We start from the raw sequence: 23295 nt of genomic DNA on the forward strand, positions 1-23295 counted from the left end.
GAGCATTCAACAAGATGAGTATCCAACATACATACATACCTATTAGAGTTTTGTATTAATACCTCTTATCAGTAAAAAAAATGGAACAAAAAAAAGTCGAATATTAAAAGGTGCAACGTTCTCATACGACTTTAGTCATCCCAAAACAATTTCAACACAACAAATCTTGAACAAGCATGTTCATAAACTTCATATTAGACAAAAAATGTAAACCAACTTCATGAACAAGTATTTCACTGAACAGTCATTCATAAACAACAGTGAGCGAATAAGTCCATTTCTGTGCAATGCTGTGCTAAAGATTTAAATCCTCCGAAACACAATTTTTGAAGCTGTTATGGCAGAAAAAAAATGTTCTCAAGCCTCTCCATTCAGATGAAATGTGAAGGCTTAACAATAATGCTTCCGACATGCAGAACAATGTTACACTGCATTCCAAGAAATATGGCCAGCCCAGATAGTCAAGTATCACAACTCATATAATTTGTTTTCAGAGAAAGGGATTCTAATAAAAACTTTAATCAAGACTAACATCTTTGTGTTTGCTACTTTAAAAACTACTAAAACACACAACGTTTTTGTTAAAAACATATTCTTTGATTGTAGCAATGCAGTTTTTAAGTCTAGGTTTAATCGGACTTATATTTTTTTATTATTGGCTCTCTTATAACCATAGTCCTGTAAAAGAATATGATAACACAAAGTTATAGTAGGTGCATTGAAGTGTTTGAGTCCCATAATTTGTTAATATTTGTTGTGCCACTCACACTGGCCAACACTCACCTCCTCAATGTCCAAGTTTTTTCTGGATTTGTAAATAAATTCTCCAATTGCAACAAAAACTGAGAGGACTAGTCCGGCTGCCAACACTATAAAGATCCCTCCTATGTTCTCCACACCCAAAGCACTGGCCTCTTTGCTGTCCTCCTCTGGACACCCATTCCCTCTCCACCATTTCTCCTTCATCATGTGCAGCTTTCCTTCTTCCTGAAGCTGCAAGATGGCGATGGTGACCTTGTCTCTGTAAGGGGAGCCTGGAGCAGAACACAGCAGAATTATGCTGATATAATGCCTTACTTTGCATAATGCTGTTTATTGGACAAACATTCTATAGAACTTTTCATAACCTTGAAAACTTGTCTCATTTTGTCCTGTTACAAACACAAAGTTCATAAACCAACACATAGCAGCACGTAAGTTTGAAGTCAAAGGAATATGTGTGACGTTTTCCAACTGTATATCATAAAATCAAAAATACTTGATCTGCATTTACATTGAGGTCACCTAATTTAATACTTTGTAGAATCGACCTTTATTCAGTTAGCATCCTATATCACATGATGCTGTCAATACCATGTTTCAACATGGTGACGGTGTATTACAACATGTCTGAAAAACATCACAGAGCTTCAAATGGTACTTATACTGAGATGAAATTACATATTGGTGGACTCCATTTGCTCATTCGGTGACTTTCGAAGGCTAACTGTAACTTATAGGGTTACTATGAGTCTAAATATAGAAGCACACCACACTTTTCAGATCTTTATTCAGAAGCAACTTTAAATATTATTCCTTTCACAACACAACCGTGTTCTACATTGTGTTGGTCTATCACATGAATTCCTAACATAGTGCACTGAAGATTGTGGTTGTAATGTGACAAAATGTAAAAAAGAATTAAAGGGGTATGAACCCTTTTCTACAGCAATGTGGTAGTCTCCCTTTTTTTTCAGGTGTTATTGGTCTGCTGTCTTACCAATTGGAGTTCCCACACCGTAGCCCTTAGAATCTATCAAGCCTCCAATCTGCGTGAGGTTGCAGTTGCGCTGGCTGATATACTCGATGCTGGTAGACTCCATCAGAAGAGCGTAGTCTGTGGTGAGGACCCTCTGAATCCCTTCGCGGTTGTTTTTCACCAAAGCTGTGTTTTTTCGGCTGCTCATAAATGCCCACATTTTCTCATAGGTTGAGATCTTAGATTTCTGTTGAAAACAAAATTACAAATTGTGTACAAGTGAGCAAACATTTCGCATTCATTTCAACAATAAACTACCCAGCCGCTGCACTTAACTTGATGTATCTAGACACATCTGTCACAATACATTTTAGTATGAATAAAAATGTACCTTGAAAAAGGTCATGGTGGACCCATCTCGCACTGCACCGTACTCGATCTTTGTTTGCTTGGCCAAGTCATCTGCAGAGTCAATCGGTGAGTCCATTCTCTCCACAGTGAGGAAAGCAGCCAGATTGGCAGTGTATGAGGAGATTATGATCAGAGTGAAGAACCACCATATTCCTCCTACTATCCTTGTTGAAAGAGCCTTAGGCATCAATTCAGACCCTGGAGGGGTAGTAAGACATATTAGATCATCCGTCCAAAATTAAAATAATGATGAAACCTGGAGTTTTAGTAGTATTATGCAAGTGGCTATGCTGTGAAAACTACATAAAAAATATCATGCAGTGCCCTCCAAACTCATCGGCACACCCACAGATATGTAAAAAGATATATAAAATAATTATTTATTGCAGAAATGTGATTCCGCAAAGAAATTGAACTATTTTACAAAAGCTTTACAAAAATTTATTTTTTTTAATTTAATAAAATGATCTTTGTAATTTTCTTTGTAATTTATTTGCTGGCCAATTTGTTGGTGAGCCCCTATGTTCAGTTTTAATTTTTTTACAGGAGTTATTGGAAAGGCAATACTTGCTGCACCAGCAATTTTATCAAATAATAAAAAAACCTTTGTTATATTATCTACATTTTTCAGTTTGAGGTACTGCAATGTCCATCCACCTATCCAGACGAGGGGCAGGGTACGTCCTGGATGTGCCATCAGTCCATTTTAAGGCAACAAATAAACACAGATGGCAACTGAAAACACTGATGCATAAACTCACATACTCACTCCTGAGGAGAATTCAAATACACTGAGTAACCTAATACGTATTTTTTTGGTCAGTGGGAAGAAGCCGGAGTACTCGGAGAGAAAACCATTAATAAGCATACCTTGCTGCATAAGTGCTCCAACTCCAAACCAGACACTGTTTATTAGGGTAAAGTTGTTTTCAACCACATCTGAGTCTGGATTGCAGGGGTGAGGGTTGTACCATTCATATGGAGTGAACCTGAAGGTCATGAATAAAAATTGAATGAAATACAACATAAAACAACCACAAAACTTACATTTACTCTGATCCTTTATTGTTTAGTGAAACATTCCATTGCTGTGTTATATGCCAGCTGGATATTGGTTGCATCCTAACAATTAAATCTCCAAAAATGTCGTAATCATAAAAAAAAAATCCTGCTTCTTTGTCTATAAGTGCATTACTGTGTGAAAAAAAAAACATTTTGAATTTGCATAATTAGGTTAAAGCTGAACTCATGAATGAACCAATTTAGTTTTTTCAGTCTTGTGTAAGAATACCTGGCAATGACAAACAGCACACAGCTGACTCCAAGGCATGCCAGCAGCACATACATCCAGATATCAGGAGAGAGTGGGTTGAGAAAGGAAAACACCCCAGGATTTGTGCCATTTGGTTTGTGGTAGAGGATGCTGATTCCTAATGTCATGAAGGGCTTGGAGAAGTCTATCACCTTTTCCCTGACGTAGGTAATGGTGAGAGGGGCCACAGCGAGGTCAGCCACCTGGGAACACAGAAAAGCCACACATTCAGGTGATGCTGCAGACGTTTTGTCATTCCCATAGGAAAAAGATACAATGGAGTAATAGTAGTACTCACATGATCAATAAGTTCACGCACCATGCCGTTCCACTCTCCCTTGTCATTCTGTGCTCCGTATTTTCCATCTGACACCAGTTTTACCTCGTAGGAGAAGCCCAAAATGTTTGAGAGCTCTTTGAGTAGGTCAAGGCAGTAACCTTCAAAGCGGTCATTCCCATATAGCGGCTTATCCGATTTTTTATACATGACATAGGGATTTTCCTGGTAATGGACACAAAGGATGCACTACCTTAGGTTGAAAGATTCTTATGGTAATCAAATGTTTCCTGGTGACAAACTTTTTTTCTGTTCCTACCAGAATAGTAGTGACAACGAGGGTCCTGTTGGCCATCGAATCTGTAACATTTGTGGAGGAGTCCCTGTTGGTTTCTGTTAAATTAAGGCCAGTCTGGGAGTTCCAGATACCAATCTGTAAGGAAGAAGAAAACATGAATAACTAAACCAGAAGGAGAGACGCGATCTATGACTAAATCAACTAACACACAATCAGGGAAAGCAACGCAGGAGGAAACAGAAACACATACAGATACAGGTACAATTCCAGGCAGAACTTTAAATATGTATTTTCAGCATGAATCCTTTTTTTTTAATTTTGAGTTTTTAATTATTTATTTTGACCTGTTCTTTCTTTAGGGTGCAATTATCACACAGCACACAACAGTAATGTTATTAAGTTCTTGTTGATGTGGATTTTCTCTAAAACATGTGGTCAAAATTGTAGCCATTAGCAAACTTCTGACCGGAAAAAAGCTTGTGGTTCCTTTAGGGCATGCTAAGTGATAGTTAACCAAATATTAGGGGGGGCAGGAGAGAGGCGGGAGAGCATTAAAATTGTTGGAAACAAACAACATTAACCTTTTGAGAGGATCCTGACCTCTACCCTGTTGAAAATGTAAGCACTATGCTTAAAAGTTGGGTTCATAGCTGCAAAACCAAGCAATTTAAATGAAAGCCAGAATTATACCAGCAGCTCTCTAAAACTGAATGTTAGAGGTTTCACTAACAAAGCTACGTTTGGCCAAATATTAATTGAGGTGTGTGTTTGTGCCTAAATATATAGTTTTGTCCCTTTTTATATTAGAAAAACATTATAATAAATTCAAATGTCTGCACTCAATATTGTTGTTGTTTTTTAATCACCGCAGCTGTGACATATAATTATCCCCCCCGAGGGAAAAGGACAGTTATTGAATTATTGTGGCATTAATCCCCATGATGAATGATTGAAAACTTCTGACCAGAACAGGTGCTGTTAGCAAGAAAATAAATAAAAATACAGCAGAAGGAAAGGTTTGGATTTTTTTGCAAATTGACAAATACAGGGAAGGGAAACAGAACACAACAACTAGAATCAAAACAGCCAGAGCAGAAATGTTAAACATTTCTTCCCATCAGTTCCTAAATCTCTTTATGAAAAAGAGAAAACATCACAGAAAGCACAGGGGTAATCACTAAGTATTATTAATATCTTAGCCTGCAAAGGCAGCTAAAATACAGACCTTTTTCCACACTTTATTCAGGCGGCTGCCCGTCATAGACTTGCAAAAATAATAAAAAGAAAAAAATTTAATCACAAAGTCCTGAGCTTAACTCTAAATACAAGAATGGATGCTAACTCTAACTTCCTGGTAAGTTTTCAATTAGTTCTAATGTAATTTTTCACTTTTAATTGTTTGAACTTGCCTAAAAGCTTTTAGGTGTTATTATTCCATTACCAGATAATAAACCTCTTAATGCACTGCTGTAATGTAGTGTGCTATTTTCAGTGAGCTTAAAGGAAGGTAAAAAATAAATATCAGGAAGGTCCAATTATTTGCATCACGGTATAAAAATATTACAAATTTCTTCATGTGAATTATATTTTGAACATCACATATCAGGGTCTATGTTTTCATTTAATTATTACTGGGCAAAAAATGGTTGAAAACCTGTTGAAAAATTAATAATACCAGTAATCAGAGAAAAATGTGTTGTTGTCTTAGTGTCCGTTAACTTAAATAAAATACATTTATTTCACAAGTGTGCCGTGGCAAAGTATTTGCCCCGACAGATTTCTTTTGTTTTTGCCTTTTTGTCTTAGATCATCAAAAAGACTTGAATGTTAGACAAAAATAACTTGATACGGTTTTCAAATGAATATATGACCTAGACAGGGAGAAAAGCCTTGCGAATTAAAACTCTGAAAAACGCCAGTGTTGTTCACTAACAGTACATGTGTCAGAGGGTTCACCTTCTCCAAGCCATCCTCCTTTAGGCTGATCACATCTAAATCAAATTCTTTGCGCAGACCGTCTGTCTTGTTAATGGCGATTTGTCCTGTCAAACCGTCCCATTGTGTCTGAGGCAAAAAAGAGGACAGAAAACACAGTTACTCTTTTGTTTTATGAATAACTGAAAAATCAAGCAAAAAAAAATGAGAATTTTTTAGAGAATTAATAATTAAGCAGAGAACCACATTAACCACATTAAGTGTATTTCAATGGATTTTTTTTTTTTTTTACATATGCTGGTTTACCTGATGAAATATAAAATATTTCCATCTAGAACATTGTGATATTGAAATAAGCTAATTTCATCCTGAGTAGGAAGCATTGCTCAGACATATCTGATGGATGGATGGATGGATGGATGGATGGATGGATGGATGGATGGATGGATGGATGGATGGATGGATGGATGGACGGAGCTAACTCACGTCCTTCAGCAGGTTTATGAAGCGCGATCCGAAGCGCCAGGGTTTGTGTCGGTGGCACTGCAGGGAGCTGACGGTGACCTGTGAGGTGCGTTGTGAGGCAGCAGCCACCATGTAAACAGCATCATACATCAGAGCCGCCTCAGTCTGGAAGAGAAACACGTCCATCATCATAATCCATCTGCGGGATCACAAATCGCATGCCGCGCACTTATCACATCAGGACTGTTGATGCATGTGCACGGCCTCATGTGGTTCTTCGAATCAGATGCAATCACACAGAAAACCACAATCACTCATGGTGAGCACAGTTTGGAGTTCAATTTTCAGACTGTACACACAACCTGTTGCATCCACTGCATCAAATAAAATGAAATGAATCTCAATAAAAGCCTTTTTGCCTCTCTAAAATTATTTAATATGTAGATAATTCCTTTCTTTATGATAACAAAAAATACATTGTTTCATTTAACATAATTTTAAATTGATTGGTTTTCTGGCACAGGTTTGACTTTTAAGTAAAATGTACAAATTGTCATTACAGTTAAGGTGGGGATTTGGGCAGGCCATCTGGAAGCTGAATGTTAGCCTTTTTTATCCATTTAAAACTCTGTTTTTAAGTGTCTGGAATCATTGTCCTGTTGGAACAGCCAGCTAGGTCCATGTTTTAACTATCTAATCAGATCATTTCCCCTCCGAAGAAACAAACTTGGTTATAAAGGGTAGGCAAGTTATCCGTACGCCTTCTACTCTGAAATCAGTATCATCAAAACTGCCCACATGGATAAGCCAAATGTCTTCTGGAGAGAATGTTAAAGGTCAGATAAGACAAATATTTCCCACTATGAAAAATAATAAAAAAATAATCAAATACCATATCACAGTATTTGATACTTTCCCTGTAACTTGCTGAGCAAGCATTTAATGAATGTGTGTGGGATCTAAGCATATATTTAAATACGCAATTATTGACCCTAATCAGGAAAAATAAACTGTTTTAATAAATCAGACCAGTAACAAAAGTCATTTCAGTGTCTATATTGAATGTCTGTAGGCTTCTACCCAGATTTGTATGTCAGATTAAACTTACGGTCATCATTCCCTCCATCATTCCAGTCTCGACTTTGGAGGGAGCCTGCAGGCGCTCCATGGCCCACCTCTCCAGCACCGAAGCCACTCTAGGATTGTCCACGTTGAGCAGCCTAAATCCCGTCATGTTGACCCCACTGTAGCGGTAAGGCTCCAGGTCAAGGGCGAACAAGTCCTGTAAAATTCAACAACTGGGTCAAAGATGAAGAATCAATACAATGTGCATTAAGTTGAAAAGAAAAAACGTCATGTTTTCTTTAACTAAAGGCTTTTAAACGTTTGTTTCAGTGTAACTCATTTGTTTCACTTTAAAAATATTACATTTATTGAATAATCATAAAACAAAGCGCTTATACATGCCATAAATCAGCTCATTGATGGAGTATTTTTTCTTACCAATGTGGTGAAGAAGTAGTGATAATACTCAGTCATCATTCCCATAGACAGGATCTAAACAGAAATAAAGATGGTGTTCAGTTTTCCTTTTAGTTACACTTTTTACAGGGATGAGGTGAGAATAAAATATAGTCTTTTTTACATTTTAGATCACACCCAAACCACAATTTTGGCAATACATTCATTTACTTTGATCCATTTTGTGCTATTTGGATAGTTTGTATTAACACGAGTCCCAGTGAGTAAATGTCATAATTTTGTTATTTTTCCAGTTAATCTGTGCAATGTCTCTTCCTGGACTGGGAGCAGGAAATAGGATTTCAGAGTAGAATTGGACTACTCTTGCTCAGGGTCAACATTAAGCCCAAAACCACATCAACACATGTCACTTATATTTGAGAATGTTAAAACTTCTATCTGTAGTACGTGTATCTGTAAAACTTGATTACCTGCTTTAGGACGTCAGCTGATGTTTGGTAAGAGCAGTCAAAGATAACAAAGAACTCCTTCCCCTTCTTCATCTCTTTCAGTAGGGGACGGGCATCTTTGCTTCCTGATGGCAGCTGTCGGATCTTGATTTTGATTGTATATCTGGATGGAGCTTTGATCAACTCTTGCAGACGAATCAGACCTTTAAATTAAACAGCAGGCCACAATTATTGGACTATACACATTTCAGTAGAGCTAAACCAAGAAGTAAATAACATTTTTCTATCCCGTGTTGCCCTACTATTCACTTTTATGTATCTTATCGGGAGTTACAGTCCAACACATTTTGTCACATTTTGTTGAAGGGAAAAACACAGAGTACAGATATTTTGCATTTTATTTCTACAAATAGAGTCCGGAAAAACATAAGTGGGCATTTGAATTGATAGCTGCAAGCCTTTAATTATGTCTCTGCCAGCTTTGTACATCTGAAGACTGGTGTTGCCCATTTCTCTTTGCAAAATGGCTCAAACTCAGCCAGAGTAAATGGAGAGCACCTGTGAACATTAATTTATAAGTCTTGCCACATATTCTCCATTGGATTTCGGTCTGGAGTAACAAATCAATATGCTCTCAACTAAGCACTGCTTCAAGCTCTAGGTGAATGCTTAGAGTTATTATCCTGATGAAAGATAAACCTTAGCCTCAGTAACATGTCTCAGGAATAGAATCAAGTTAGCATAATAGTACCACTAACATGTTTCACAGTACATGAAAGATTGGCTTTGTTCTTTCTAGTAGTGATGGGCTATCTGAATCCAGGCTTCGAGGATTGTACCGAGTAAAAAGGGGGCGTGTCCGATGGAGCCCCGCTTCGAGCCTTGTGTTGTCTTGCTGAAAACCACGTGACTGGCAACAAACACGGCCTCGCATTGCATGGGTCAAGTGACTGCTTCATTTTGCGTGTCGGTTTTCAAAATAAAAGCGCGATGAGCCATGCTGCTTCATGGGTTGTTGTCCATTTGGTCGCGCATCAGAGGAGAATATTTGTCTTCAGTGGCCAAAATAAAATGAACATTGACCAACATATTTGATGTGTATTGATGATGGCACTCATCAAAATGTAATGTTTGATACTGATTTTCTCAATTGTAGATTATGTTGTTTTTTTATAACTATATTTTTGTGATTTTATGATGTAAATCTCTTTGAACTGCATTGTTGCTGAAACGTGCTACACAAATAATCTTGATTGATTGTCTGAAATGGAGCCAGCAAGAGGAAAATCTCTGACATCTGGGAATACTTTGAGATTATCCTCACAATCACCTTCTGCAAAGTTCCACTATTATTTGTAGTTTGATTAGCAAAGATAAATCAGTCTTGCACAGCAGAAACAGATTTAATCCTGTTGCAGAACTAAAATTCAACATGTAGCCAAACATTAGTGATGAGAGCCAACTAGAAATCCAAGAAAAAGTGAATGCACCAACAGCCACTGCACTCCCAAGACACTAAAACATCAAATGTCTTTATTATCAAATCCGTCTATGACATAAAAGAAAACCCAACACAACCACTGACGTTCAACATATACCAGGATTAGATTGGCTACAAATAATTTTAATAATTAAAACAAACATCGTTTAACCCAGTTAAACGACATTTAACTGAAGTCCTAAAAGGGGTGCGGGTTTTAATGTTTTTATCTTTTTTAATCTTTATTTTTTTCAACACATTTACATTTCTTGGGTGTACAAACCCTGCTGTAAGATGAATGTGAGAGAAATATAATGAAACAGTGACATTTTTTTTTGCTCAATTTGTCAAGTGTAACTTTGACAGATTGGTTTTTGAGATGACCTGTAGGGGGCAGTGATAGGAAATCTCAACCAATACGTTTAGAACCACACAGTAAAGGAAGCCAATCCTGATTAGTTTTGCTAGGTTAGCAATACAATGGGTAAAATTAAATTAATGATAACAATACAATCCGTTTTTTGTACAAGTAAAGCCATAAAGGATGTCTGTTTGTTGCCATAGTTGACCGTTATACAGCTAATTGCTATCCTTTTTTGTAGCATTAGAAAGTTGTCGAGGAAGCGAGAATGTTTGACTTCCATGTTGGTAAGTTCTTGGTTGATTTTGAGATAAAAAACTTATTCGTATCAACTGAAATATGCCTGTAAATTCCACCTTATGAAAACATTCAAATAAATTATGCGACTTTCGTTATCGTTTTATATCCTTCTATTTAAAATGTTATGTTAATTTCGGTATAGTTACTTCGTCTCCCTCTGGTGGACACGAGGGGAAACTACAAAAGTCACTTTTCTGCATTCGATTTAATAAATGAATAGCCTACTATTTTCTGGTAAAACTGAGAAAAAGTGGGTTTCGTTTGTATAAGTGGACTTCATCCTAAACCATTCTAAAGTGGTTTAGAATGAGTCCATTATGATTAGGAGTTGTGCAGAAAAATAATTAATATTGCTTACGAACTGCTAAAAAAAATATGAAAATTGTGTTTGTGATTATTTTCAGAAGCACATTTGGACACCGACAGTTCCACGAAAAGCTGGGAAAACCGCATTTGAAAAAGAAGCTGTTTATTTTAAAGGTAGGGAACCTGTTTTGTTCGCTGGGTGGAATTTAAACATTTCAACTTTATTTCTAGTACCTATTTTTATCCCCTATGAAGATATGTTGTATTTCTGTTTGATTTATGTGCAATAGATTTTATTATCATATAGTCGTGCTGTTGTGGTCTGCTGGTGAGTGACAAATGTTGTACATAGCAACAGTGGAGTGTAGTCTCTCACAATGGAAGCCTGTGTTTCAATATCAGTAGGGTATGTTGCCCAAGTGTAACAGCTGGAGAGTGATGTGTTTTCTTTTAAGCTGTGATAAGTTTGACTATTTTTCATGTCCAGTTGCATTTGACAGTAGCCAATTATTCTATCTTGTTGTAAATCTGTACGGTTATTCCTGAGAGCTGTGGGGCTCAGTTAAATTATTTTTGCTGTTTCCTGTATTTTTAGAGTACATAATAACTGTTTAAAGTGGGTTAGTTTAATTCAGATTTTAAGTAACGACCAAAAGTATAGATTTTTGTTTTATTTTGGAATATTGTTTTGTTTCAGAAGTTACCTGAAAAGACCATTAGAAAAACCTAGAGTAGCTGTTTAGGAATTCTTTTCTCTTTTTTCCCCGCTCCTATTTGTAGTACAAGTCAGTAAATAAAAAAACATAAACACATAAATAGGAAATTAATTAGTATCTGACAACCATCCATTGCATTTACATGCATGTTATTATTTTCCAATTATTTTGCTATTTTATTTATTTCGTACAGAAAATAACACTAGGAACAAAAAGATTTAATTTGATTTTTTTTCCAGTATTTAAAAAAAAAAGTTAACTAAAATTATCTATATTGACTGATATCAGCTCACTGGTTCTCAGCTAGATTTCACCGGACCACACCAACACTTGAATGCTTTACTGTAAACCATTCCTTTGTGGATATGGTTGCATGTTTAGCATTGTCATCCTGGTGGAAACTGAACACATTTGCCTTAAGATCAGGACTTTTGCAGCCTCTGCCAGGGTTGTCCTAATTGTTTAGCTCAGAGGTTTACCACCTGTGCAGTTTCCGAAGACAATTTGTTGAAATTGACTTTATTTAGGTGTAGCGGAGGAGTAGGAATGCACCTTTCAGATTGGCAAAAAAATTAAAACCATTGACCATTTTCCTTTAAATTGACAACTTTGCTACTTTGTCTATTACATAAAATCCCAATGAAATGCATCAAAGTTTGTGGTTGTAATATACCAAAATACGAAAAAGGTACAAGAGGTGTGAAAAACATTTTCATACCTCTTAATTTTGTGCATATGTCATTTTGACTCACCAGTCGCATCCTCATAGACCACAGTGACTGCTTTCCACTTGTAGAACTGCACTATGTCTAACACAGCTCTGCTGATGGAGGCGTATTCAGGGTGGAGGTTAATGTAGAAGCTGTCCTTGTTGTCCACTGAGGGGTGTTTCCATCGGGTCTGGATGTGAGGGACTTCCAGTGCGTTACAGATGGACTGAACCGCACTGACCGATGAGCTGTGAGATGGACCAAACACAGCCCCAACCCCCAGAGCCAACTGGTCACATGCTGGAGGAACACATGGAACAAACAAATAGCCAAACAAAGGGTCAAATTCATAGCTCTGCCTTAACTATAAAAAGATTAGGTAGCGAACGATCCTTACCTCTTCTGGAGGCTTCAAAACTGTCAAATAGATTTATTCTCTGGATGTCGTAGGTCAGCGTGGTGTTTGGCATTAAGGTCCGGTTCCTGTTTATGTTGGTTACAGCAAATTTAAAGGCCAGTTCTTCAACGCTAATTGGTTCATTTTCAAGGGTCTCAAAGATGCCCCCTGTAAGAGAGAAAATATAGGTTGAGAACCTTACGAAAACCTTATTAGGTACAGTATATAGTCTCACCATTGTTACCAACACAGTATTTACATTTCGCACCATTGTGTCTGTTTTTTCCCTCAGTTTGAACTGAATTCTCACAATTGCATTGGTTCAGTGTCATTTTTTTTTCTGCCTTGTAATACCTGCTAAGAGTCCTACATGAGATGACTGGATTTAGTTTCATTCGGCTCAGAGCTTGACCCTCCCTGACGTGAGCTTATTTACATAACCTGATTTTCACAAACTGACACAATAGCTTTCAAAAAAGTATCAGAGGGTTGGATAAGGTCGATGTACCAAAAGATATGTTTTCTTGCAGTCCAGTGGAAGAGAGAAAACAATGTTGGAGGTTAACATCTCCAGCACTATGACAACGTTGGAGATTGTAAAGTTTGGAATCTTGGCATATGCATACATATAACATATAAGCTATACATATAACAGCAGTGTTACTCTTTTTCATCCATTTAAATATAAGATTTCTTCCTGTTATGGTACATACTGAATTTAGACATGTTGGCAGCATTGTAGGAATCTCAGTCTCATTTTAAGGATGCTTATTCCCCTATAATATATACAAAGACTGCTGTTTCATATATTAATGGAATGCTTCTAAAAAAAAAGGGCTAGATTGGATTGAATTTCTTTAAAAAATTGTATTTCATAACATCAGCAAAGGTTTACAAAACCAGAGATGGCAAATCAGTAAAGAAACAGATCAGTGGATCTCTAGCCATAATGAACACTTTAAAGAGACAGTAACACTCTACTCCGAGATCTTTCTGTGTAAAAACCAGTGAAAGATTGCACTTTTCCCCCAATCAAAACATTCTAAATCCAATTACATCATCGCAATTCATAAACACTAAATATTATTTCTTAACTTAATTGACATCCACATTGTCTTCTTTATTTTCTGCAGCGTTATCTTTCATCTACTGTGACTGCGCGCTCCTCTGCCTCAAGGAGGAGGGGGGTTGTTCCAGTGTTTGGGGGGAAAAAAAATCATTCTGAAAACTATCCAAATCTTAATCCAGCCTGCTGCCCCAGAAACATGGCTGCCCTGGCACAGCTGGCAGTATACACATATGTAACTCCAGCCAGGCATGAGTACTACATAAAATATGTAGATAAAAAAGCTCATGAAGAACATTGAGATTAAGGCCAGGGAAATGTTGGATTGTCACCACTTCTTGTTAGTGAATTATCTTAAAACATATAGGCCTTTTGAGGTGAGGTTTATGAAAAGACACTCGATATACATCTCTAGAATTGCACTGAAAAGTAGATTTATTTCAGTAATTCAATATTGACTCATCACATAAATAGTATTATAGTTTATTTGCTTATTTCAGTTGATTTTGATGACTTACAGCTAATAAAAAACGATTTGTTTCCCAGAAAGTAAAAATATTACATAAGACTCATAAAAAAAATAATATTTTTTTTTTACAAATGTTAAAAGGTTTTTAAATATTATGTCATGGCTTACACAATCATGGGAAATACTCCTCATTTGACAGTTTTCCAAAAGACAATATAAAAATGGAAAATTAAGTGGAAGGAAAAGTTGTGTTATCATAAAGGTACTTAATTAACTAGCATAGCAGCTTTGTGAGTATTGTGAAGCCAAGTCTAAAAAAGAATTTAAGTAGTTTCTAAAGGTGTGGGTTTTTCTGTGGAACGTAACTCCAAATTATTTGTGGAATTTTTCACAGAGCATATCTGAAATATGCAAAAGAAAATACAACTTGGGAAGCTAGCATAGCTGGGGACAATGCTAGTTGACTTGCTATTGGCTGACGTTTTGCCAAGCAGCCAATCTTGGAGCGCTATTTATTTTCCTTGGCAGTTCCCCCATGAGTGGCGATATGGAAGACTGATATTAGCTTCTGCGGGAGACTGTTTCCCCTGTGCTGATTAAACGTTTTCAGAAGATTTCAACTGTTTGTAACTGGCTATGGTTCCTAAACCCTACAAATATTGGCGGCATACTATTTTCCAATTTTTTGAGAATCTGAATGTTTGATTTTCATAATTTTGATCTTAAAGACATAAGACTCTCACTTAAAACTATTATATTAATTCCCCACAAAGTGACACATTTATATTAATAAAACAGGGACTAAAATATGGCAATTTAAAGTTAGAAAAGTTCAGAATTGTCAGCTTGTAATTATTTTTCAGAATAACCTAGATTATTAATACAGATTCAGTTCTGATGTTGAAACTAGCCTGACTTTAACACAGAGGACACAGACGTAATAGGTCATTGCCCTGAACGCTCTTTGAAGAATTGCCTGTGAAATTGTAATTGATTTTGGAAGGAGAGAGTCCTTTAAAAAAGCTCCCCTTGAGACCCTGATTGTGAATGACCTTTTTCTTCGGTGTAGCATAGCCTGGAACCCCAAACTGAGAGAGCCTTGTCCGGACTCCCTGGTCACTAAAAGCATGCTTGAAAGTGCCAATCCTAATTATGGTTACCAAGCCTCAGAGAGCAGCTGCTGGGATCTGTTGAAGTCCTTAATTCTCTGTCCACTGGAATATACAATTCTCAGACATGCATGCGATGCCTACCATCCTAAGTGAAATGTGGACACATGCTCCACCTGAGATGGTTTTTTATATGCGTAAAATGGGAAATAGGCCTGTTCTTGACCATCTGGTCCATTTTGTTAACCGGGTGTGCCAAGGCTGCAGCTTTAATATCGCTCCAGAAACAAAACAATCCAAGTGGCAGTCGCACAGCGGGATTTTTCCATAATATTTGAACACTTTAAAAAGCATCCATTATTAGCAAGGAGTGAAAATAAATGCTGCTATTCAAATATGTTCATTCACATTTTTTTTAATTGCAATCCTCATTTAAAGAATTTCCCTTACATTTTAGCCAAAAATGTCTTATTAATAAAACATTGATTGCCAAACACGGATGATACAATAATAATTATAAATGCCTGAACATTTTCATCTACTGTTGTTGTCAACAAAGGACAAATGTATCTGATTTGTTTTACTGTTTTTCATTTCCTCTCTGAAACTCAGTGGAAAGGCACAGAGAGGGTAAAAATCATTTTCCCTTCATTTCCACTTGAGTCAAGAACTTTAGATTTTCTGCTAAGTGTAATGAGTTTCTTGATTTGAAGAGTGCAAAAGAGAGGATTAAGAGCCATGGTTATTTATCCTCAACATGAGGAGTGTTGGTCTAAGAAATCAACCCTGTTCCGCATCAGGACATATGGAGAAAATGTTCTGACTCTGCAGAAAACCTAATATCTAGGATGACACACATCATGAACATTAGATGGCAACTCAAGAGTTCCTCTTGTATTGTGAAAAATGATTTTCAAATGAGCTTATACATGCATGGTGGTGAAAACTCGGAGCTTTCAATTATTAGACTATGCAAATTATTCTGCTTGTATCAACCAATAATAATTATGTTTGTCTATGCTTTAGGCTCTGACAAATGCACTCCAATGAGAATGGGTAAACGTTGTCCGCAGTGGCTTTTCATGATTGCCCCTGACTTCTGGAGAGAATATTTATAATGTGCAAAAGTGATTCTGAAATTGTTTTCCATATCTGGAAATCGGTTAGCTTTAAAATACGTCAGTACAAATGACAGTAGAAATTATTCATGTGTTTAGTAGAAATCCTTCACACTACCAACAGACTCAAACAAGCTTACAGAAGTTACAATAAGCAAATACAAGCCCAAATAAATGTTTAGTTTTTCAAAGATTGTGACAGATATGGAGAACGAGTGGCACTATAACTAATCTTTCCAACTTGTGCAGTGTAGCTTTTAATTTTAACGTGATTTGTGTGGAGTAGATGCAAATCTTTGAATGTATGATAGAAATTTGGTTGCATGCAGGATAAAAAGACGCAGTGAAACATAATTTTATGACCCAATTTAAGGTTTTAGCTACATGGCATGACTTTTATATATTATGCAATATAGTAGAATCGTTTATATTGGTGCAACATTGTGGCTTTTGTCGGCCAATTATTCAATTTTTTTCATCAAAGCTTTTGTTAATAACCTCAACAAAAGCTTATTATTAAAATTTGTATTTTATCTGATGCAGATTTGATGTAAATCAAAGTACATGCTGCTTCTTGATGTATTTATAGAACAGAAATTGTGATTTCCTTTTGTTCACGTATTTAACGAATGAAAATAGTCAAATTTTTCAGAATCTGTCCTTTTCACTCATCAGAGCTGATGAAGAAAAAGTCGTCAGATTCCAATTTATGGCCATTTGATTGATGCATAGCATTTTGTCCTAAAAGCTGCAACATAAAAAGACCTTCATGATACCTTCAATTTTTGTCAATTTTTTTAATCATTATTTAGTTTAATAAAAAAAAATGTCACAATAGATTGAAATTCATTATGTGTACTGAGAAAAATAACACAAGGAGTAAATATTTCACCCTGTCTGTTTAGTGTTGACACATGGGGCAATCTGCTCCCTTTCTCCGCAAGTTACCAAGAAAAACAAACAAAGGGATAAGAAGGTCACAGCATCAGGGATGATGAACATCTCTGACCTATTTTTGGTTTATTATCTGACTTTTAAATTGTGCCTACTTGCATCTTTCGGGAAGTAATGAGTAAGAAGGACTTGAAATTTTATCTCTGTATTTGATAGTTGAAGTTTTTCTTTTTTTTTTTTTGTTTAATGTTGCAGTCTTTTGGAAATAAATGTCTGTGTGAAGTCAGAGCCTCCCAAAAACAAATAAACAAAATGAATTATTCATTATCTAAAAGCATACTTCACAAAATGTGTTGCATTAAGTCATGCTGGTCTGCTGCTAACAGTACATAATATTAAATTCAATCATATACAGCACAAATTGATAATCTGAATCAACTAATAGCTTTACAATAGTTCAAATGGTATGAGGAATAATCCTTACCACACTCAGTTTTTTTTTTGTAAGACGAGGGACCATCATAGTTTTACTAAGCAACAAATTCCTGTCATTATTTTTCACAATAACAATATAAATTACAATACTTGTTCATCGCTGTATTTTGCTACCTTTGTTTATCTGTTTAGAAACTAAAGAATTAAAAAAAATAATGGTCAAAAAACAAAGTATAGGTTAAACATTGTTACACAGTATTAGGATTAATGAGCTCTGGAAAAATCTGTTATTGCTGCCATCAATAATTTCATAGATAACATTTAGGATCATTGCCCTTCCATTTGTTTTCTAATGGACCGAATAATGAATGCTAGCAGGTCACTAAGATAACAGATTCTGCTCTGGTTTCTGGCAGATTCTGATAACCTTTAGGCAGTGCTTGTTATAGACCTATTTTCCTTTCTTTTATTAGAAAATAACTATAATGCCAATGACTTTTATCCCTCTGGTCGTAAATTTATGGGTTACTCTGAAGAACTTGATTTTGTGACTCAGAAATATCTCTTGAAGAGGAGTCTTTTTAAGCGCAGAATCACAATGACATAGTGTTGTCTTTTTCTTCTCCTCACCATTCTGGGCTGCTACCCAGTGAGAGCTCCTTCCCCCCTCCCCTCCCAGCCCTTCAACGCCACCACTCCAGCATGGGTTCATGCCAGACTGTGAATGAAGGAGGAGGTCCTAAACAGTCTAGTTTGCTCGTTTGATGTGGAGCACTGAGGTTTCTCTGTGTACAAGATAGTTGCTCACAAGCCCACGAGCAAAAATATGATCACCATAAATAAGCAAATCTTGTATCATCTACATAAAACACACAGACTTCAGAAAAATAAATCTTAAATTGGGAAATATAGTGGAAACCCGAAGCTGCTGCCTGTGCTCTCCCCAGCGATGAGATTTATGTGCTGCCTAAGTACCATATTTGGGGAAGAGACTTTTCTGCATAAAGAAGATTAGTGTTAGTTGTTTAAGGGCTTGGGGGGGAAAAGATTTACCATTATTACCAACCCCAGTGAAAAGAGAGTGAAAGCCGGTCATATTCTCAACACTTGCCAAGTTAGGAAAACGTTAATTGAGTCAAGCCACACACCATATGGGGGAGATTAAGAAGTGTGGGGGTCATGCAGAGAATGACAAAGATTAGGTGACCTCGGAGAATGATAGACGATTGAGAGAGATTAACAATACTGAGCTCAGCTGGAGAAAGAGGGTGATAGCGAAGGCCTGACAGCCGTGGTAGTTATGCAACTCCACAATTATACAATATTAAAGACTTAAGAAGTTAAAGAAATTGAGAAAAACACAGTGCCCGTGGCTATAAAAGTGGAGAGCAGGGAGTCCTGAGGTCTAAATTTTAAAAAGCTATATTTATGATGCAATCTTCTTACCCATCGGAGGAACACAAAACTAATGGCAGAGAAGAAAAGAAGTAGCGATCTTTAATTTGCTTGCAAAAACCAGCTCATTGTTGCAGACTTGCATCAGAAATCAAAGGGGAATAATGAAACGGGAGCAATGGGATTCACTTGAGGCTAAATGAGCTTGAAGGAGGGCTGGCCCGAGGTATAAGTAAACTTTGTGACAACTTAGGGTCCCTTGGTTGCTTTGGAGCCCCTTGCCCCAAAAATTACATAAGACATATTGCCAAATATATATTATGTCTTACATGTGACAATTATTGCCATATGTAAGTACCATTAGTTTACTTGCATGTGAAATCCTTCATAATTTGAGAATTGTGTCAACAAAGTCCTACTTTTAAGCTGAATTAATAATTTTTTCTTTTTTTTCTGAGCTGGAAAAACATTTCATTCACACCTTAACTGAGTAATTACATTTTTATCTGTTTGAATGTGAATGTAATCGAAAAAAGAAGCACAATCATGGACAATGTGATGCTGTGGTGGAGAGTGGGCCCCAAATTAAATTGTACTTACATCCTTGAGCCAGCTCTGGTTTTCAATATAAAGGCTGCTCACTTTTCTGTTTTGTGTATTTCACACTGCTATACTACAAAATATGTTTGTTTTTTTTCTAGAACATGCTGTAAGTTTCAACTGATGATTAACTAATTCATCCATTTTACTGCAGGCTATAATGTCAACATGATAGCATAGGAGCGAGAGAAGGGCATTGGCAAAACAAAGGTGATTAGCATGATTTTGAATAAGAAAATTGATGTCATTGAAGGGCCAACCGCTGTATCCATACCAAAAAAACCTGCTAGTTATGCTACAATGTCATTGTATTCTACATAAACATTCATATTTAACTGACAGATATTCTCTAGTGTTTCTGAGCGTTAAAGTATCACATTTTATTGACAGCAGAAATGTTTTGACTGTAGCTAGAATCTGTCTTTATGTAGGTTTTATGATTGATTTTTGTTCATTTCTCCTCATATATAAAACATGCAATATATTAATGCTACAAAATGTCCTTTATTACATTTTAAATTATTGAACAACCCCCAGGCTCATTGAAAAACAATGAAAAGTCACACACTAAAAGAGCTAATGAGTGCAAGGCGGAAATTACTTTTAAAAATGACTCTTTTTAACTTACCAATTCTCAGGACTTGCTGCGAAGTGAGCCAAAGCTCCCCCATAAAATACACCAGTGAAAATAACAGTCCCGCTCTTTTCAGCATGGTCAGTCCTCCAAATTTGAATTTAACATTGAGATCAAGTTGTTTTTTTGTCCTCAGTAATTCATGCTGATAACTTGCCAGTCCTTGTATCCATGGCGAAAATAAACTGGAATCCATCCCATATCCATCCCTCGCACATTGTGAAAAACAAAACAAACCCAATGATAAAACATATGTGTCACAGTTTTTAGCTGCAGTTGCCACTAATCAAAAAAAAAAATCCCATTCTAGGATCTGTTATATGCCTCCATTCTTTTACTTTCCAGATTCATTCTCAAAGCGAATTTCTTATTATGTTTTCCCGGTGAACACTTGAGTTGTAAGCTGCGACGGAGGAGGAGGAGGACCGTGCACTGTGCTCCTTCTGTCAATTATGAAAGAATAGAAAACTCTTTCTGTCAGAAATTTTCAAAATAAAAGTTAGAGAATAAAATATTACTATGCAAAAGGAGTCAAATCCTAACTATACTTTGAGATAATATTTCAGACAACTTCTATTAATTATTTTTCATTTATTTCTCAAAGAAGAAATGTCAAAGTCTGCATTTCTTAAATGCTGGTCTATATTATGTAATTTTGGAATGCATCCAAATATGAATGCTCTCTAACTTTATTCTTATGTCTATTGTGGACGTTATTCTGTTTTTTGTAAAGTCTATTTATAGTTGAAGATGTAAATTTGGATGTTTATTTTCGGATATTCAAATTTGGAATTTATTTTGATTTTCAGCTCAAGGTTGTTTTTTAGAACTTTCTTTTTTTCTACCTCTACTTTTTAAATTATGTTAAGACTCTAATTATTAGAAATATCTCTGCATTCACCCTGGCTCATCTTAGTGTTTATATTAATGCTTTTATTCTGAAATCAAGCCTGTCTTGTTTCTGCTCTAACTGCATGTGCCTTTGGCTGATTTGACACTGCCGAATACCCCCACCACTACCACCACCTCCACCCCACACAGTCGCTCGATTGAGGGCACAGCCAAGCCGTTGATCTCCAAACATGGATACGTTCTGAAGATTAACTTCAAATCTGGCAACATTCGACCTCAACAACATCTTTGCTTTGGTACACCGAGGAATGATTAAATCTTTGCTCCAGTCCTGATGGAAATGCAAATTTAATCCACAAACTGCATGGAGATGCTCCCGATAAGATTAACTATCTCAGACTGCTTATATGACACCATATTTAAGTTAAATGCAATGTTAGTGTTACTTTATTTCAATCTGCTTTATTCCTTAAAACAGTGGTTTGAGAAAGAAGTTTGTCAGGCCCACCGGTCCTGATAGATATTTTAGCCCTTGAAGCATTAGGGCTAAAATGCTTGTGCCTCATATATGATTAGATAAAAACATAAATACATGAGGTATATATATTTAATTTAACCAGTAGGTAATTAAATAAATGTTAGATGAAATCATAATTTTCTGACTTAGGCAAAAATCCAAATTTAGGAAAAAACAACAACAATTTCATCACATACTTTGTGTAACGTATAAACTTGTTTGGTATTTCTAAATTATTCCTGTTATGTGTAGTTTCTATCAAAAAATAATCATGGAACACAGTGGATGGAGAGTAGTATTCCTCTAACACCCGCTTCATAACATTTAGAGATATACAACAATGTGTCCAGGATCACATCGCTTTCTTTTGTTGTCATCTAGTGGTTTAAGTGTGGAAGTACAGGGGTGGTTCTAGATGCATAATTATTGTATTTTTACATAGTTTTTTTATTTCTATTAGAAGAGTTATAGTAAGTTACTTTTGACAGTATGATTTTATAGTATAGATAGTATAATTTTAAAATGCAGCATATATATATATATATATCATACATGGAGAGAGAGAGAGAGAGAGAGAGAGAGAGAGAGAGAGACAGAGAGAGAGAAAGAGAGAGAGAGAGAGACAGAGAGAGAAAGAGAGAGAGAGAGAGAGAGAGAGAGAGACAAAAGAAACTTTGACTTGGACTAACTCATCTTTTGTAGACTGTCCCACTTCAGGGTAACAAGAAAAAACAAAACAAAATATACCAAGTTAATCTGCTTTATTATGCAAAATATACCTATTTACTATCAATCTTAACTCAATTTCTTTTAATAAACATCCATCCATGTTCTATCACTGATTAGGAAGGGTGGTACTGATCTCCAGTTGTCAACAGGTAGGATGCACCTTAAGTTGCCCGAGACAAAAGCACATGGGACAAACAACCATTAATACACTCATAACTATGGACAATGTATTATCTCTGAATAACCTGCCGTCTAAATTTGGTATTTAATAAAATACCGCACAACCCAGAGAAGTGTGATGACTGAGTTACATCAGTTCAGGCAAACTATTGTGAGAAACTTTTTGAAAGATACTGCAATTCCAACAACTACTAAAGACAATTCCAGCAACTACTAATGAATTGTGCATAATCTTCTGAATCTAAAGAAAGACAAAAGAAATTGTCTAAATCTAAAGTATTGTTTCTTTATTCTGGCATTGATTTATTTTAGTGACCCTGGCATAAAACAGAAAAAGTTTAACGTAATTAATTAAAACAGTGATGTTATTTTTATACAATGAATGCATATATCTGGTGTCTATTTTATATTCAGAGTCTGAGGCACTGATGTTCCTGAAAGATGATTTATTTTTTCCAATAAATTTGATTGGGTCAAATGTCTGTTCATATTATAACCATAAATTCACAGTTTGTGTATGCACTTATTAGTTCTATACACATTAAATTACATCATAGATCATGTTTGCTTATGAAGGAAACTGAAATCTATACAGCAGTGTTTCATAAAGATTCAGAAACGGTAAATAAACAACAGAATAGTTTTGTAAGGCTATCAGAT

At 36.0% G+C, this 23295-nt stretch overlaps 1 protein-coding gene across 2 annotated transcripts; it reads right to left on the reverse strand.

Annotated features, from left to right (window-relative positions):
• Positions 1–113: 113 nt before the first annotated feature.
• Positions 114–20786, reverse strand: LOC106945653 (glutamate receptor ionotropic, kainate 1-like). Of its 2 annotated transcripts, XM_015029482.1 has the most exons (16): positions 20352–20786; positions 12638–12805; positions 12283–12540; positions 8389–8570; positions 7940–7993; positions 7545–7718; positions 6458–6601; positions 5993–6100; positions 5262–5300; positions 4058–4171; positions 3760–3963; positions 3441–3664; positions 3020–3138; positions 2130–2347; positions 1760–1985; positions 114–1034 (listed from the first exon to the last, which is right to left on the reverse strand). In XM_015029482.1, the coding sequence occupies exons 1-16, from the start codon at positions 20551–20553 to the stop codon at positions 745–747; spliced, it is 2724 nt and encodes a 907-aa protein (XP_014884968.1). In that variant the 5' UTR covers positions 20554–20786; the 3' UTR covers positions 114–744. The 2 variants fall into 2 exon arrangements, with proteins under 2 accessions (XP_014884968.1, XP_014884977.1); XM_015029491.1 differs by lacking the exon at positions 5262–5300.
• Between the last annotated feature and the right edge of the window lie 2509 nt (positions 20787–23295).

Source organism: Poecilia latipinna, unplaced genomic scaffold, assembly GCF_001443285.1.
Source record: "Poecilia latipinna isolate Pla-1442-1.1 unplaced genomic scaffold, P_latipinna-1.0 Scaffold10, whole genome shotgun sequence".
NCBI classification, from domain to species: domain Eukaryota; kingdom Metazoa; phylum Chordata; class Actinopteri; order Cyprinodontiformes; family Poeciliidae; genus Poecilia; species Poecilia latipinna.

Excerpts from the sequence above, each read along its gene's own strand:
- LOC106945653 (XM_015029482.1), bottom strand. The coding sequence starts at position 20,553 with ATGGATTCCAGTTTATTTTCGCCATGGATACAAGGACTGGCAAGTTAT. Across the intron at positions 4,172-5,261 it reads TGAATAAAGTGTGGAAAAAG|ATTGGTATCTGGAACTCCCA; the intron begins GTCTGTATTTTA and ends TCTTCCTTACAG. Across the intron at positions 1,035-1,759 it reads CGGTGTGGGAACTCCAATTG|GCTCCCCTTACAGAGACAAG; the intron begins GTAAGACAGCAG and ends GTTCTGCTCCAG.